Source organism: Panthera onca, chromosome D3 (assembly GCF_046562875.1).
Source record: "Panthera onca isolate mPanOnc1 chromosome D3, mPanOnc1 haplotype 2, whole genome shotgun sequence".
Taxonomy (NCBI): domain Eukaryota; kingdom Metazoa; phylum Chordata; class Mammalia; order Carnivora; family Felidae; genus Panthera; species Panthera onca.
In genome coordinates this window covers 36,572,364-36,590,548 of record NC_138350.1, presented here as the reverse complement: position 1 = coordinate 36,590,548, position 18,185 = coordinate 36,572,364, and the positions used below count along the sequence as shown (strand labels likewise).

General features: G+C 37.2%; 1 protein-coding gene across 7 annotated transcripts in view; it reads left to right on the top strand.

The window, feature by feature from the left end:
• The window catches only part of ARHGAP28 (Rho GTPase activating protein 28), a 189,288-nt gene that overhangs the window by 155,853 nt on the left and 15,250 nt on the right, over nt 1-18,185 (top strand). For all 7 annotated transcript variants that reach the window (XM_078435410.2, XM_078435409.2, XM_078435408.2 and 4 more), the window contains 4 exons: nt 5,718-5,800; nt 8,415-8,612; nt 8,962-9,075; nt 17,957-18,013. In XM_078435410.2, coding sequence (XP_078291536.1) covers nt 5,718-5,800; nt 8,415-8,612; nt 8,962-9,075; nt 17,957-18,013 — 452 coding nt within the window. The remainder of the gene's footprint in view (nt 1-5,717; nt 5,801-8,414; nt 8,613-8,961; nt 9,076-17,956; nt 18,014-18,185) is intronic.

Here is an 18,185-nt window from a genome sequence, read left to right as displayed (position 1 = left end):
ATCTAGAATTGTGCCTCATGTGTAATAGTCCTTCCAAATATAGAAGGTCTCTCCCTTCTTTAAATCTGAAGTCCTGGGTTTGATGATGTGTAACACACAATATAGGCTACACAGAAGATGTTTTGTCTCTGAAAATTACAATATCACTATAGTGTTTTTGAAAATTACAGTCCCCTAGATTAGGCCTTAAGTGAGGAACTTGGATAAAAGCATGGAAACTGGAAAGTGTGTGTTGTATTTGGCAGTGAGGGAATAATTTGGCATGGTTTCAGCCTCAGGGTTGACTATTGTAGAGATGTGACAAAAGAGAGATTTAGGAAAGTAGAATGGGGCTACAAGATGGGGGCTTTGCCTGCTAACCTGAGGAACTCGGGGGTCACAAGCCTAACTGTGTACAAGCCTTAAATAAATGGCAATTCCACATGGACAGAAAACACCAGGGACAAACAGAAAGGACACACCCCATATAAAGAGGTTGGCCACTGCTCAACTCTAGATAATGGTTACCATGCGGGAGTGAGAGCCAAAATCCACACTTTAATGGGGAAACTGTTAATTTGAAAATATCAGCCACAGATTCAAATGTGAAAACACTGTGTGAGCCTAACAAATGATATCTATATCTGCCAGTTTACAGCTTTCTGCAGGTTTACCAGAACTATAAAATCCTTAAAACCACCAGAAAGAAAATAATGGCCAGGTTCTAAGTTTTATGACAAAACTTGTCCTAAATATTAATAGGTTCTAAGTCTAAAAATTTTAACTAAACCAGATTCATAATATAATCCTTTGGGTCTTCATAGAAGAGAATATGATAGGCAAGGCAGGTTTTTTTCTTAAGCTTTAATTCACATGCCATCTGTGACCAGTATCTCTTTTCTTCGTATGAGGTAGTGTTTTGTTTTATGAGAGAAACTCTCAAAGAAACAGAGAAGAGCTAGTTAGCTTCATTCTTTTTGTGTTTCAGATACTGTGTTTTGTCAGTTCTAGAGTTTCTAGTTGGTGCTTTTTTAAAACTGAATTATAGTTAATACACAGTGTTATATTAGTTTCAGGTATACAGTGTAATTATTCAATAATTCCATACATTTTTCAGCACTCATCATAAGTGTACTCTTAATCCCCTTTATATTTTTCATCCCTTCCCTGCCTACCCCCCTCTGGCAACCACCAGTTTATTTTCTATATTTAAGAGTCCGGTTTTTTGTTTGTCTCTCTTTTTCTGTGTTCATTTAGTTTCTTAAATTGCACATGAGTAAAATTATGTGACCCTTTTTTTCTCTGACTTATTTCACTTAGTATTATATCCTGTAGATCCATCCATGTTGTTGCAAATGGCAAGATTTTGTTTTTTTATGGCTGAATAATATTCCATTGTATGTATATATGTATATACATACACACATGGTATACGTCGAATGTGTATATACACATACATGCACACATCACATCTTCTTTATTTTATTTTTCACACCACATCTTCTTTATCCATTCATCTATCAGTGGATGCTTGGGTTGCTTCCCTGTCTTGGCTGTTGTAAATAATGCTGCAATAAACATAGGGGTGCATATATCTTTTCGAATTAGTGTTTTTATTTTTATTAGTTGAATACTGGAATTATTGGATCATATGGTATTTACCTTTTCAATTTTTTTTTAGGACCCTTCATGCTGTTTTCCACAGTGCCTGTACCAGTATGCATTCCCACCAATAGTGCACGAGGGTCCCTTTTCCTCCACATCCTTGCTAACACTTGTAATTTCTTGTGTTTTTTATTTTAGTCATTCTGACAGGTGTAGGGTGATATCGCATTGTGGTTCTGATCTTCCATTTCCCTGATGATTACTGATGTTGAGCATCTTTTCATGTGTCTGTTGGCCATTTTTATGTCTGTATGTCTTCTTAGGGAAATGTCTATTCAGGTTCTCTGCCCATTTTTTAAATCAGATTATTTGGGGTTTTGGGGGGTTGGGTTATATAAGTTCTTTATATATTTTGAATACTAACCCCTTATCATATATACCCTTTGTAAATACCTTCTCCCATTCAGTTGGTTGCCTTTTTGTTTTGTTGATGATTTTCTTCACTATGCAGAAGTATTTTATGTTGGTGTGATCCCAATAGTTTAATATTGCTCTTGTTTCCCTTGCCTGTGGAGATAGATCTAGAAAAGTGTTTCTATGGCTGATGTTAAGAGATTACTGCCTGTGCTTTCTTCTAGAATTTTTATGGATTCAGGTCTCACATTTAGGTCTTTAATCCATTTTGAGTTCATTTTTGTGTATAGCATAAGGCAGGGGTCTAGTTTCATTCTTTTTATGTGACTGTCCAGTTATCCCAGCACCATTTGTTGAAGAGATTATCTTTTCCTCATTGTATATTTTTGCCTCTTTTGTCATATTCTTGCCTCCTTTTTAAGTATTTTCTTTCTTTTTTTTAATGTTTATTTTTGAAGGAGAGAGATACAGATAGTGAGTAAAGCAGGGGCAGAGAGAGAAGGAAACACAGAATCCAAAGCAGGTTCCAGGCTCTGAGCTGTCAGAGCCCACCTCAGGGCTTGAACCCACGCACTATGAGATCATGACCTGAGCCGAAGTCAGACACTCAACCGATTGAGCCACCCAGGTGCCCCTAAGTATTTTCTATTTATTTGCTGAGATGGCCTATCGTTTCATTCATTATCAGAATACTTTCCTTCACATCACCGAACATAGTTATGATAGATGCTTCGGAATCCTTGTCTGCTAATCCCCACAGATGTGGGTCATCTCAAGGTTGGTCTCTGTTGATTGTCTTTTCCCTTGAGAATGCACCACTCTTGCATGTCAAGTAAATTTAAACTGTATCCTGAACAGTGTAAATATTGTGTTTCGGAGACTCTGTGTTCCATAATTTCCCCAAAGAGTGAGGTTTGGAGTTCTCTTATGGTTTTTGTCATTTGTTTGTTTGTTTGTATTTAAGCCAACCATTTATTTCGACCCAAATTGAACTCAAATTGCCAGTGGTCTTTTGGAAGCAGCTCAACCATCAGTCTAGTTATTTAATCCTTACCTGTGCTACTCCATACATTCTTGGTTTAGGTCAGCCAGGACTTTATGCCAGAATCAGGGCCTTTGCCCATAATTTCCCAGTGGTTGTAGGCATCTTGAATCCTGTCTTTTAGCTGTTGAGGACAGAAAGACTGGAGTTTTCTTTTGGAGCTTTAGCTACCTCATGCAATACTGACTATAGCTTGACCTCAGACTAAAAGCTAGAGAAGTGGGAAACTCTCCCTGTGCCATTCTCTAATTCCAGGTGTCCAGTCTTCTAAATCTGCCTGCTTTTATTAATTCTCCACTGCCTTAGGGAGTTGTTTTTTGCATTTTGTCCAGCGTTTATAGTTCCCTTCAGGAGGATTGGTCAGGAAGGAGCTTACTCAGCCATACAGAAGCAAGAGTTCCTCCCTTCAGTTTATAAGCCCCCCAAAATAGGATTTTTTGCATAGTTTGCTCTCCTGGAAAATGGGCTGCAGAAGTATTATCTTTACTTTAATCTGTCGTGTATATACTAAATAATTTCGTTAAAACAAAGTGGTGCCACAGAGGATTTTATTGTGTTTGTGGCTTCTTGGTATTATAAAATTATGCCAGATCTGGTCAGAGAATCCTATTAAGAAAGGTATACAAATACACTAGTTTCTGTAGCATCGTTGTTCCCCATCTGACCGCAGCCAGTACACCTCACTGAAGGGAGAAAATCTGGAAAATATCCTGAAAAGGTTCACAGAGGAGTCCACGTTTCTTTGTATGACTTTGAAAGTGAAAAATACTATGTTGCAGTGATTGATTTGATAGCAGCCGACCCCGCAGGAAGCCCAGAGTTCTGGACTCCTACCAGCAGGGAAAATGGCCTTTTTGCTACCTTAGTGTAAGCTCTAGTTATAACGAGATTTTCTGAAGGAAGAAATTGTGGATACGTGTGTTTAAGCTGCCATTCTTTATTCTCTAAAATGGGGTTTGGAGAATGTAATCGTTGAGTGTAATTGCTTTCTCTTCCCAAACTTGGCCCCAAAATTGTCCACAAGATTAAAAGACTAATAGTTCATCCATCAAGCGTTAGATGCTTTTATGAAAAGTTAATAACTTCCTGGGAAAATAATCCTAACCAGGGTGCAGTAAATGAATTAACTACAAAACGGTTAACCACGAAATGGTGTAGGGGCAAGTTACCTAAATAAAATGAAAATAGATTATTTGCCAGTTTACAGAGTTTTAGTCTTAAAAGTATTTTCATAATTGCTCTGAAATTAGTAGAAATACAGAAACTGCAGCTGCATTTGTTGTTCCCCCAGCCAGCCAAAGAACACTTTTGGTTGCATGAGAAGATTAGCCTGCAGTTTATGCATTAAAATAATGCCTTATGTGTCCCTCAGTGCTTTATACTGAGATATGCTCCTGATAGTTCCTATTAATCAGGTAAACTCACATCAGTGTACATTGGCCATTTTCAAAAACATCCTGAACCTGTGTCATTCTTGTTTACAAGTTTTACATAAATTTCTAAAAATCCACATGGGGATTATGCCAAGAGAATGATACAGCCCTATAATAATGTTCCCAACTGTTTGTCCGTTACATGATTATATACATTAGTCATCTACTGCTAACTAGGATGTGCACCATCTCCTGTAACCCAGTAGCTTGTCACAAGAGTGTTTCCACTGCTGTAAAGCTAAGTAGCCTTATAGGCAGTTGACTACCTTTTATCCACTGAATATAAATAGATTTTACTTCAACTTGAAAACTCTCCAGGGATGCTAGAACATAATGCTTCCCTTCAGGAACTCCCCACCAAGAGACTATTGTGAAGAGAATACAGAGAGACAAAGAAAAGCCTAGAATGCTCTGATATGCGCTACATTTTCAGCACAGCTGGTTGTGGATTATCCAGTTGTGGATGGAATCCCTAAAATTCTTTCCCTAAAACGGGGAAAAAAGCCAGTTTTGAGAATACTCAAGTATGAATGCCAGCCCTCTGGCGCCATCTTCTGTCATTATCCAGGAATAAAATACTCAAGAATCTGGAGATCCAACTGTAGATCTAGAATAAGTGTCATTAATCATAATAAAAAGAACGGACACATACAGAGGTAACTATGTACAGGCATTGATGCAAACGCTATACATACTAACTCATTTAGTCTTTGTAACAACCAAATGAGGTAGGTATGACTACTCCCATTTTACAGATGGTAAAATAGTAGCAATGAGGGCTTAAATAGCCTGCCCAAGGTCATTCAGTAACTTAGTAGTAGATGCAGGATTTGAACCTGGTTCTAGAATCTGTGCTCCTAATAATTATACTTTGCTGCCTCATCATGTGGAAACAAGATTTACTTTCTGTTGACTTGAGCTTTTAAACCTTCTGTTTATAGCATACAAGTAAAGCAGGGCCACTGGAAGTACTTTGAAAAGGGAAATGTTATACAAATCTAGAATTATTTTGAGGCTCTCACTGGCCACCTGTCTCTACAGTGGCATCATGGGATGTGAAAAAGGAGTTGATAGACTGAGGCTCTTGTCCAGGTTAACAAATTTACATTGTTGGGCACAAAACCTGAGTCTTTACCACTGAAAGCTGTCAGGAGCCCTCCTGTGCCACCAGATGTTAGGAAGAAATGCTGTCAGAATGCTTCAGTGTTGTTCAAAATGTGTGGTTATTTCTGTTTTCTTGTTAGGAGGGCCTCCCATCAAAGTACAGTTTCAAGCTTTACACCTCATGGTCATGGCCCTGCCCGATGCCAACAGAGACACAGCTCAGGTATGTGGTATCAACCTCATGGTCTGTGATTGGCCCTTCTTAGAGAAAATGGTTCAGATGGAAAAATGGAACCCAAGATGACAACTGACTAAGCCAGCTCAGCACACTGCCAACCTATAATTGTCTTTGCGCATTCCCACTGGTGTTCTCCTGAGGAAGGCAGGAAAGAATGTAAATCCTGGAATCTTCTTTGAACATTTCAGTTCTATTCATTCAATCCATTAAGAGGTACTGAGTATCTGTCTAGTGCCCGGCACCAGGCTAGGGTTAGCAGGAGGAGAAGCACGTAATGTTAGAAGTAAATGAGACCATTTTGTAAGCTGCAGAATATAAAACTCTATAAGCTGCTCACTCCAATCTAGTGGCAAAAGATCCAAGGAGTGTACTCATGGAGGAAATTTGAAATCACTGATTTAAATGAAATTTGTAAAATGTTTGGGTCTTAAAGTTTACAAAAATAATTAAAGAATCCTAAGATCTTGGAATTTTGGAGATCACCTGATAGGGTCTCCTCATTTTACAGATTAGGAAAATTAGACTCCGAAAAATAATTTCTCCATTAATATATAATAGAACATTTAATCGAATCATACTGCATTATTCTCCCGAATATTCTTCGCTTTATTTCAGATTTATTTCTTTGCTGTATGTTGGCAAAAATCAAAAGGTCCTCTTGTTATTTTGTAATGATTCTGTATACAGTGGGAAATTTGTTATAAGTACAACAGGTGTTTGGAATCTTTGAAATGAAACTGAGTTAAGATGAGCTGGAAAGAGCCCGTAATTTTGAGGCCAGTAAACATAACGCTTGAAAACAAAGGTGATTCTTTCTGCTGCCTCTTATCAGACATTTCAATTTGGTGAGGACCTTTCCTCCTACCTAATAAAAATATCTAGGTCAATTATAATGTATGTCAATTATATCATATCCTCAGCCCAAGGATGGGAATTGGATATGACATAAGAATGTCTGTGTCTAATGTAATTCAATAATTTTTCAAAAGCTGGAAATTTATTAGCTTGTTTTTGGGGTTTGTGTTCAACAATGTTCTTTTATATATAAAGGGAAAAAAGGATGCATCTGGTATCAGATATTTTGTTCAGAAACAAGTAATTCGATACTTTTCTAACAAGATCCTCAAAAACATCATGGGACTGGTGAAGAGGTTACACATACACACACGCACACACACACACACACACACACACACACACACAAATACACAAATTTTTTCCCACTCTACAGTGTGACTAGATCTAGGATTGAAGCTGGTGTGGTAGAGGTCAAGAGCTCTGACTCAAGAATTAGATTTCCTCAGGTCAAATCCTGGCTTTGCCACTTACTTAATTCACATTGGGTGAAGCTACTTTAATTTTTTCATTAGCTTCCTCATCTGTCAAACAGAATTAATAATAGTACCCACTTCACAGGGTTTGTAATGATGACAAAGTCAGTGATATATATGAAGTATTAAGAATAATGCTTGGCTCACAATAAACCCTCAAATTAATGTTAACTATTAATTCCTATTATGTGCTACCCATTTTCTCATTAAGAATACTACAGCAGATTCAAACTTGAAAAACTAAAGAATATCTTTTATTCTCTTTTCTTTCTTTTTTAAAGATTTCAGCCCTCTTGGTGAATTTCAGAAGGTTCTGATAAGTATCTGTACTTTGGTGGCTTAGCCAAACTTTAAGCTTTCTCAAATCTCCCCCTCTCTCTCTCTCTCCCTCTCTCTCTCTTTTTAAATGCCAAGAACAACTTCATGTAAGCATTTCCCTTTGGTCTGCTGAAGATTTGAAAACTGAAAAGCATGGAAAAATGACCCCCAGAAAGTAAAATTTTTTAATTTTTCAATTGAGTTTACATTTGGACTGACTAATGAGATACACATTTTTTTTTAAATGGATTTTCCTTTCCCAAGGAAACAGTAAATAGTTTTCAATCACAATGCTTTAAATTAAGGTGTTTTTAGGGGTTCCGGGTGGCTCGGTCAGTTAAGCATCCAACTTCGCTTGGGCTCAGGTCATGATCTCACAGTTCATGGGTTCGAGCCCCACATCGGGCTCTGTGCTGACAGCTCAGAGCCTGAAGCCTGCTTCGGATTCTGTGTCTCCCTCTCTCTCTGCCCCTCCCCTGCTCATTCTCTCTCACTGCCTCTCAAAAATAAATAAACATTAATTTTTATTTTAATTAAGGTGTTTTTAAGGATTCCTTCTCTTCCTTCATAACAAAACTTCACTTCATGTTTATTTGAATTGCAGTGTTTCCTCTTCCCGGTTTTACTACATAACTTTAATATTTGTCAACCTCATTTTGGATAAAGAAAATAAAACAATGCAAACTTTTACTTATAGAGACTCCAATATAATAAACGCTATAAAAATGGAATACTTTCATGAAGCAGACAATTGAGTGAACAGTTCACATATCTCATTAGCACTTTTAAGTAATAAAGGAGACAGCATTACACATTTAATCATGCTATATAGCCATGCTGTAGTTCTGACAGTTTTCTAGAGGGCACCATGAACGGGTATAGAAATGAATGACAGCACCTAGTGGTGCCTTTTGATAATCTACAAGAGTGTGACTGCCGTTTCTTGCTAGGCCCTCATGACATTCTTCAATAAAGTGATTGCCAACGAATCAAAAAACCGAATGAGTGTATGGAACATTTCTACTGTAATGGCACCAAACCTTTTCTTCAGTCGAAGCAAACATTCTGATTATGAAGAACTACAGTTAGCAAACACTGCAGCCCACATCATCCGCCTAATGCTTAAATACCAAAAGATTCTGTGGAAGGTGAGTAACGGTGTGATGACTGTGATGTTTTCTTTGGAAGTCCACCAGCACCCGGGAAATGTAAAGACTCCACGAGCGAGCGATACCCTTAGTCACAGGAGGAAATATGAGAAGATCATCCCAGGCTGCCTGTGGCATCTTTGTAAATACTTTCATGACTGTTCCTGAATATGTTTCCCCTCTTAGACAGGAGTGCTTCTCATTTTCTCTAAAATGTAAAGACAAATGCCACAGTCTGTTTCCAGGATACTGAGTGGCCAGAAGGAGTTACCATAACTGAAGATGGAGTCTACCGGGGAGTTTTAATCCAAACACTTTCCTTTCGATTCAAGTAGTGTTTCTTCTCCAGGTTCCATCTTTCCTAATCATGCAAGTCAGAAGAATGAACGAAGCTACAATGCTGTTAAAGAAGCAGCTCCCAAGTGTCAGAAAGCTGCTGAGGAGGAAGACCATAGAACGGGAGGTAATGGCAAGAAACTAAGGGCGCAAATGTTGTTACTGCCCAGGTTTTTATTCCTCAAAGCATAACACAAAGTAGCTTGTAATTTATAACCAAAATATTCTCACAAAATATCTGTCTTGTGACCATAAACATTATGGAAATGGCGTTCATAACAGAGTACTGTGGTCTTTCCATTTTGTTGAAATATGTGCTTCTGGTTTAAGTTCTTGAAATAGGTCTATCTGGAAGATTATTTAATACTCTGTTAAGTACTTAAGTCTAAAATAGTTCTCACAAAAGATAAAAGTCAACCTTTTAGTCCCGTGTCAACTAGAATTAGGGCATTCCAGTATCTAGTATGTCTAATAAATAGAGAACGATTTCTCTAGTGATTGGATAATAAAAGAATATTTAGTCTTCAAGATTAGTCTTTAATCTTCATTGCATTTCAAAGAATTTTTGCTTTAGCATAGTTTAACAAATAAACAACTGTATTGAGATACAATCCTCATATCATACAGTTTTTTATTTAAAGTGTAAAATTCAATAGTTTTTAGTATATTCACAGATATGTGAAATCATCAATGCAATCAACCTTAGAACATTTCATCACCTGGAAAAAAATACCATACCCTTTGGCTATCATCGCCCTAGGCACACCTCTACCATTTCCTCCTGCCAGTCCTAAGCAACAGCTTATCCACTTTCTGTCTCTATAGAGTTCCCTATTTGGGACTTTTAATGAATTAAGTCATATAATATGTGGTCTTCTGTGACTGGTATATTTTCTTTAGCATTATATTTCATGGCTCATCCATGAACCATGGCCAAACAGTATTCCATTATATGGATTTCCACATATCTTTTTATCCATTCATTTATTGATGGACACTTGGGTTGATTATACTGTTGGCTTATTATGAATAATGCTGCTACAAACATTTATAAGTTTGTATGTGGACATATGTTTTTACTTCTCTTGGGTGTGTGCTGGGTAATAAAGCAACTCTATGTTGAGTCATCTGAGGAACTGCCAGACTGTTTTCCAAAGCAACTGCCCCATTTTTACATTTTCACCAGTAGTGTGTGAGGATTTAGATTTTTCCATATCCTCACAAAAACTTATTATCAGAAAGTTTTATTCTAGCCATCCTAGTGGCATATAAAGTGGTACCTCATTGTGGTTTTCTGTTATATTATTTAAATCCTTTTTTGATCAGTTCATTAGCTGTTGTTATTTCCTGGAGATTCTTCTGAGGGGAATTCTTCCGTTTGGTCATTTTGGAGAGTCCCTGGCGTGGTGAGGACCTGCAGGGCACTTCCCCTGTGCCTCTTCCGTGGGCCTCTAGTCTGCGCTTGACTCCGGAGACTCCCTTCTGCTCTGTGGTTTTCATTTTCATTTCCCTGAAAACTAATGATGTTGAGCGTCTTTTCATGTGCCTGTTGGCCATTTGTGGATCTTCCTTGGAGAAATGTCTATTTAGCTTCCTCCCCAATTTTTGATTCAGTTGTCCTTTTACTATTAAGTTGTAGGGGTTCTTCATATATTCTAGATACAAGTCCCTTATCAGATGTATGATTGGAAAATATTATTTCCCCTTCCATGGGTTGTCTTCTCAGTTTCTTGTTTGTGTCCCTTGATGCACAAAGGTTTTTAGTCATGATGAAGTATAATTTATCTCCTATTTCTTTTGATGGTCATGGTTTTTGTTGTCATATCAAACAATCCTTTGTCAAATCTAAGGTCATGAAGATTTGAACTCTTTGTGTTCTTCCAGGAATTTTCTAGTTTTAGTTCTTACATTTACATCTTTCTTCCATTTTGAGTTATTTGTAGTATGTAATATGAAGTAGGCGTATACAAGTTCTTTCTTTTGCATGTAGCTATCCAGTATCTCAGCATCTTTTGTTAAAAAGACGAATCTTTCCCCCAACAAATGGTCTTGACACTATTGTTGAAAATTGACCATAGATGTAGTAGTTATTTCCAGACTCTTACTTCTGTTACATTTATCTATATGTCTCTCCTTATGCCAACAACACACTGTTTTGATTACTGTAGCTTTGTTTTAAGATTTGAAATTGAAAATTAAGAGTTCCAACTTTTTCTTTTAAATAACTTTTGTTATTTGGGGTCCCCTAATTTCCATATCAGGTTTAGGATCAGTTTTCTCATTTCTGGAAGAAAAAAACAACAGTAGTTGGGATTTTGATAGAGATTTCATTGAATATGTAGATAGATTTGGGAAATATTGCCATCTTAATAATATTACATTTTCCAGCCCATGAAAATGGGTTATCTTTCCATTTATTAGGTTTTCTATAATTTCTTTTAACAATGTTTTATGGTTTTCAATATATAAGTCTTACACTTTCTGGATTACATTTATTCCTAAGTATTTTATTCTTTTTGGTACTATTGCAAATGGAATTGTTTTCTTTTTCTGTTTTTAATGTTTATTTATTTTTGAGAGAGAGAGAGAGAGAGACAGAGCATGAGCAGGGAGGGTCAGAGAGAGAAGGAGACACAGAATCTGCAGCAGGCTCCAGTCTCTGAGCTGTCAGCATAGAGCCCAACGCCGGGCTTGAACCCACAAACCACGAGATCATGACCTGAGCCGAAGTTGGACACTTAACTGAGCCACCGAGGTGTCCTTGGAATTGTTTTTCTTAATTTCATTTTAGGATGGCTAATTGTTTGTGTATGGAAATACAACTGATATTTGTATATTGATCTTGTATTCTGCAGTTTTGCTAAACTCATTTACTGGCTCTAAAAGTTTGGTTTTATGTGTATTAATTCTTTAGGATTTCTACATATAAGGTCATATTATCTGTGAAAAGAGATAATTTTCCTTCTTTCTTCTCAGTCTTTGTGCCTTTTATTTTTCTTGCTTAATTATCCCAGCTAGAACTCCAGTAGAATATTAAATAAGAAGGCAAGAGCAGAGATCATTGTTTTGTTTCTGATCTTAAGGGGAAAGCCCAGTCTTTCATCATTAAGTATGGTGTTGTATGTGGGTTTTTCATAGATTGCCTTTATTGGTTTGAGAAAATTCCATTCTTTTTTTTTCTTACATTTTTAAAATTCAATTTATGTAAATTTAAAAAACAAAAACAAAAACAGTTCACCCATTTCTCCTTCTTGTACCCCATTCCCCACCTCAGCAACTACCAATCCATTCTCTGTATCTATGAACTAGAGATTCCAAAGGTAAGAGAGATCATACAGTATTTGTCTTTCTCTGACTTATCTCACTTAGCATGATGCCTTCAAAATCTTGCTATTTGTGGTAACATGGATGGGCTTCAAGAAAACTCTGTTCTTAATTTGTTGGGTGTTTTTACCATCAAAAGGTGTTCGATTTTGTCCAATGCTTCTTCTTCATCTGTTGAGATGATCATTGGGTTTTTTCTCTTCATTCTATTAATATGATGTATTACACTTACTGGTTTTCATTTATTGAACTAATCCTGCGTTCTTGGGATAAATCCTACTTGGTCAAGGTATACAGTCCTTTTAATATGCTACTAGACAGGTTGCTTGAGGATTTTTACATCAACATTCATAAGGGATCTTGATCTATAGTTTTAATTTCTTGTCGTGTCTTTGTCTGACTTTGGTATCAGGGAAATACTAGCCTTTAGAATGAGTTAGGAAGTGCTCCATCTTCTATTTTTAAAATTTTTTTTAAATATTTATTTAAAAAAATTTAATGTTTATTTTTGAGAGAGAAAGAGACAGAGCACAAGCAGGGGAAGGGCAGAGAGAGAGGGAGACACAGAATCTGAAGCAGGCTCCAGGCGCTGAGCTGTCAGCACAGAGCCCAATGCAGGGCTTGAACTCACGAACCAGATCATGACCTGAGCTGAAGTTGGATGCTGAACCAACCGAGCCAGCCAGGCGCACCCCATGATGTTTATTTATTTTTAAGAGAGAGAGACAGACAGATACAGAGAAAGAGCAATAGCAGGGGAGGGGCAGAGAGAGGGAGACACAGAATCCGAAGCAGGCTCCAGGCTCTGAGCTGTCAGCACAGAGCCCATAGTGGGGCTTTAACTCACAAGCTGTGAGATCATGACCTGAGCCGAAGTCAGACGTTTAACCAAGTGAGCCACCCAGGCGCCCCCCCCCCCCCGCCCCCCCACCTTCTGTTTTTTAGAAGAGTTTATGAATGAATGATTGGTATTATAGTAGAACCTACCAGTGAAAACATCTGGTCCTGGACTTTTCTTTGTAGGAGTTTTTTTGAGTACTGACTCAATCTTTTTACTTGCTATAACTCTATTCAGATTTGCTATTTCTTCTTGAGCCAGTATTGAGAGTTTGTGTGTTTCTAGGATTTTGTCTGTTTCATCCACATTATCTAATTTGTTGGCATATAATTTATTAGCATCTAAGTTGTTAATGATGTTCCCTTATAATTCTTTTTATTTCTGTAGAGTTGGTGGTAATGTCCCTGATTATATGCTGGAGTAATAATTTGAATCTTCATTCTTTTTTACACCATCAGTCTAGCTAAAGGGTTGTCCATTTTATTGATTTTTTTTTTAAGGGTCAACTTTTGTTCCATTGATTTTCTTGTTTTTCTATTCTCTATTCCTTATTAAAATTCTGATCTTTATTATTTATTTTCTTAAGCTTGTTTGAGTTTAGTTGTCCTTTTTCTTTAGTTTCTTACTATAGAAAGTTAGATTATTGACTTGAGCTCTTTCTTTTTCAGTGTAGACATTTACGTCTATAAATATTCCTCTGAGAACTACTCTCGTTCTATCCGATATGTTTTGGTATATTGTGTACCATTTTTGTCCATCTCAAAGTACTTTCTAATTTTCCTTTGACCCATTCATTATTTAAGCGTATGGTATAGTTTCCACACGTTTGTGAATTTCCTAGATTACCTTCTGTTACTGAATTCTAATTTAATTCCATTGTGGGTGGGGAATAGACTTGATATTAATTTGGTATTTTTAAATTCATTGAGATTTATGGCCTGAAAAACATATTGTCTATCCTGAAAAATGTTCTATGTGTACTTTAGAAAAACAGATTCTGCTGTTGCTAGTGTTCTATAGATGTCTGTTATGTCTAGATGAAGGTTTCTGTTTTCTTTCTGATCTTCTGCCTAGTTCTTCTGTTATTGAAAGTGAGGTATTGAAGTCTCTAGCTGTTGCAGAACTATTTATCCTTTCAATTCTTTGTGTTTTTTTTTTTCTGTATGTTTTATATGACTTTTGTTCCACAGTTCCTCCATTACTGCCTTCATTTGTGTATAAGTGTTTCCTAATATACCACTTTAACTATTTTACTATGTATTTTTGTTGAAAGAAACAATTATTTCTTCTACTACACATTTTTGAATTATCTCCTGAGTGGTTGCGTTGGGAATTACAAGTACCATTTTAATTTGTAGCAATCTAGTTCATATTAATTTCACCTTCAATTCAATAGTGTATAAATACTCTCCCTAGAGACCTCCATATCTCCTACATTATGCTGCTTTTGCCACAAGTTGCATGTTTACAAATTGTGTGCCCATCAACACAGATTTATAATTATTGCTTTATGCACTTTTCTTTTAAATTAGATAGAAAAAATTGGAGTTTTTAAAAATACATTAATGCTTCCTTTTATATTTACCTACCTAGTTTTCTTTACTGGTGTTCTTTATTTCTTCACACGGATTCAAGTTACTATCTAGTGTTCCTTAATCTCAGCCTGAAGGACTGATTATCTTAACATTTCTTTCAGGGCAGTACTACTAGGAATGCTTTTATTTATCTTTGAATGTCTTAATTTCTTCTTCATTTTTTGATTGTTTAGTTTTTATTTAATAATCATAAACTTAACTTTGTAAATCAGCTGGACTTAGAGGGGGATAAGGAAAATATGGAAGCTAAAGAATTGTGTCAAGAGCACAAAGATCATAGGCTATTTTTTTTTTTAAATGTTTATTTATTTTTGAGACAGAGAGAGACAGAGCATGAACGGGGGAGGGGCAGAGAGAGAGGGAGACACAGAATCGGAAGCAGGCTCCAGGCTCTGAGCCATCAGCCCAGAGCCCGACGCGGGGCTCAAACTCACAGACCGTGAGATCGTGACCTGAGCTGAAGTCGGACGCTTAACCGACTAAGCCACCCAGGTGCCCCGATCATAGGCTATTTTAAGCAGATGGGGTTAAGGGGTGCTCTTCTGAGCTACAGAAGGAATGGTCTGGTGGTTCAGACAAAACATAAGTCAGATTTATTAGATGTGCCTATAGTCAACAGTGGTGATGTTTTTGCTGGTGTTGCCATTCCTGGACCCACAGTGCTCTGGGACTTCCACAGAGTTCATGCCCTCTTCCACGTTATGCTTGCCACTCAGTCTTCACGGTGCGGGTGAAAAACTGGGAGCCGTTTGTGTTGGGTCCAGCATTTGCCATGGACAGGATGCCAGGACCAGTGTGCTTCAGGATAAAATTCTCATCAACAAATTTCTCCCCATAGGTAGACTTGCTGACAGTGCCATTATGGCACGGGAAGCCACCACGCTGGCACATAAATCCCAAAATAATCTGTGAAAGCTGGAACCTTTGTAACCTGATCTTTTCTCCCCAGTGCTCAGAGCATGAAAGTTTTCTGTTGAATTTGGAACAGCTCAAAGGAAAAACATTGCAACATCAGTATTAAAGAACATGGAGGGGTTGACCATGGGTGGGCGTGTTGCAGCTCTCGGGGGATGGCATCTAGAAGGCCTCTTCTTAATTTTTAAGTATTGTTTTGCCAGAGAAAATTCTGCTTGACGGCTTTTTTTTTTTTTTCTTTCAGCACTTTGAGTGTGTTATCCCATTGTCTTCTGGCTTTCGTGATTTCTGCTGGGAAATCACTGTTAATCTTACTGAAAATCTCTTGTGTGTGTTGAGCTGCTTTTCCCTTGCTGCTTTCAAGGTTCTTTGTCTTTTGGCAATTTGATGATGATGTATTTTCCTGTGGATCTCTTTGCATTTATCCAATTTGGAGTTTGTTGAGCTTTTTGAATTGATAGATGAATGTCTATCAGCAAATTTGGGGAGTTTTCAGCCATTATTATTTCAAATATTCTCTGCTCCTTTTCTTCTTCTGGGACTCTTCATTATGTATGTGTTGGTTGCACTTCATGGGGGATGTTATCCTGTAATTCTTCTTAGGTTTTGTTCATTTTTCTTCATTTTTAGTTCCTGTTCCACAGATGGATAGTGTCAATGGACTTATCTTCAGGTTTACTGATTTTTTACTTCTGCATCCTTAAATCTGCTGTTGAGCTCCTCTAGTGGATATTTTATTTCAGTTGGACTTTTCAGTCCAGAATTTCCATTTGATTCCTTATTTATAATTTCTGTTTGTTTTTTGATATTCCCAATCTGGTGAGATATGGTTCTCGTGGTTCCTTTCGTTCTTTAAACATGGTTTCCGTTAGTTCTTTGAACATATTTAAAATATCTGATTTAAAGGCTCTTTCTAGTAAGTCTGTTGTCTAGGTTTCCTAAAGGAGTTTCTTTTGAAACTTTTGGAACTCCTTTTTTCCTGTCTGTGGGCCATATTTTCTTGACGTTTTTTGTCTGTCTCATAATTTTTTTGTTGCAGAATGGACATTTTAAATATTATAATGTGGCAACTCTGGAAATAAGATTCTCCCCTCCTCCCCAGGGTTTCTTGCTTCTTGTTGTAGCTGTTGTTGCTTTGTTTAGTTACTTTTCTGCTGAGCTAATTTCGTGAAGTTTGAATTCTTTGTTTTGTGTGGCTACTGAAGTCTATTCCATGAGTTTACTATGAGCTTCCATGAGCTTCCATGAGCTTACTAGCATGTCACCATGGCAGGGTGGTTGTGCCCAGGAATATGCAGGCGTATATACTTCCAAAGAAGCACTATGCACATGCAAGCAAATATAAACATATGTTTCTTATGATGTTGTTAAATTAACATTTGTTAAGTGGAACAAAGGCACTGGGTGGTGAATCACAGCTCAAAAACAAACCATAAGAGAAATTGAAATAGAAAAGTTTATTACTCAGAGGTTCTGGAGGAAGTACAAAGCATGCCCCCAAGGAGCTGTAAGTGCATGTCAAGGCAAGAAATAGACTGAGCGACAGAACCTGGGGCACATTCCTTGGTTAGAGTCGATGGGTGCAATGCTTTGGGGTTCCCAGGCTAAGGCCAATTTGGTCAATTCAAACCAAAAGAGTGGGATTTTTGCGAACCCCACTATGGTCTTATCTAAGGTTCACACAAGGGCACAACCTTGGGAGGTGGGGAGACTGTTGATCAGAAGGGCTACAGGGAAAGTCATAATAGCACTCTATGATTTGCTTGTGACTCCATAGGCTGTTATCTAGGGCAAAGGCTTACACAAGGGACCAGTGTCCATTTAAGGTCACTGCAGGCTGCTTGGCCAAACAAAATGGATGCTGAGGCAGCAACACCATGGATAGCTGAGCTGAATTCTCAATAGTGTTCTTCCCCCTTTTAGCATGAACGGTAATATACATGAAATGTTGTCCTTTGTTTTGCTATACCAACTTAAGAAATCATGGTGTTCATTCTATATCAGTTCACAAAGCCTTCTTTGCTTCTTTTGCATGACATTCTGTAGATGTAACTTAATTTATGTAAGCAATTCGTATTGGTGAAAGGTTAGATCATGTCCAGCCTTTCGCTGTTAAGATTTATGCATCAGTGAACAAAATTGTATAGACATTATTTCTCACAAATGAAGTATATTTGTAGGATAAACTTACAGATGTGACATTGTTGGGTCATTTTATACTTTGATAAATATTCCCCAAATATTTTCCATAAAGACTGTGACAGTTTACACTTCTAATAGCAGCACGTGCTCGTTTTCCTAATGTTAATCCTGAGGACTAAATGTGTTTTATTTAGGTTATAAGCCCCAAGACTTCAAAGGTACTACAAAAATCACCCTCTTCAAGAAGAATGGTAAGAAAATAAGTAATTTCCTTTCCTCTCTAAGTATTAACTCCCTACATGATATTCTCTGGATATATTTACCATATCATTTTTATTTATTTATTTTTAATATTTTTTAATGTTTATTTATTTTTGAGACAGAGAGAGACAGAGCATGAATGGGGGAGGGGCAGAGAGAAAG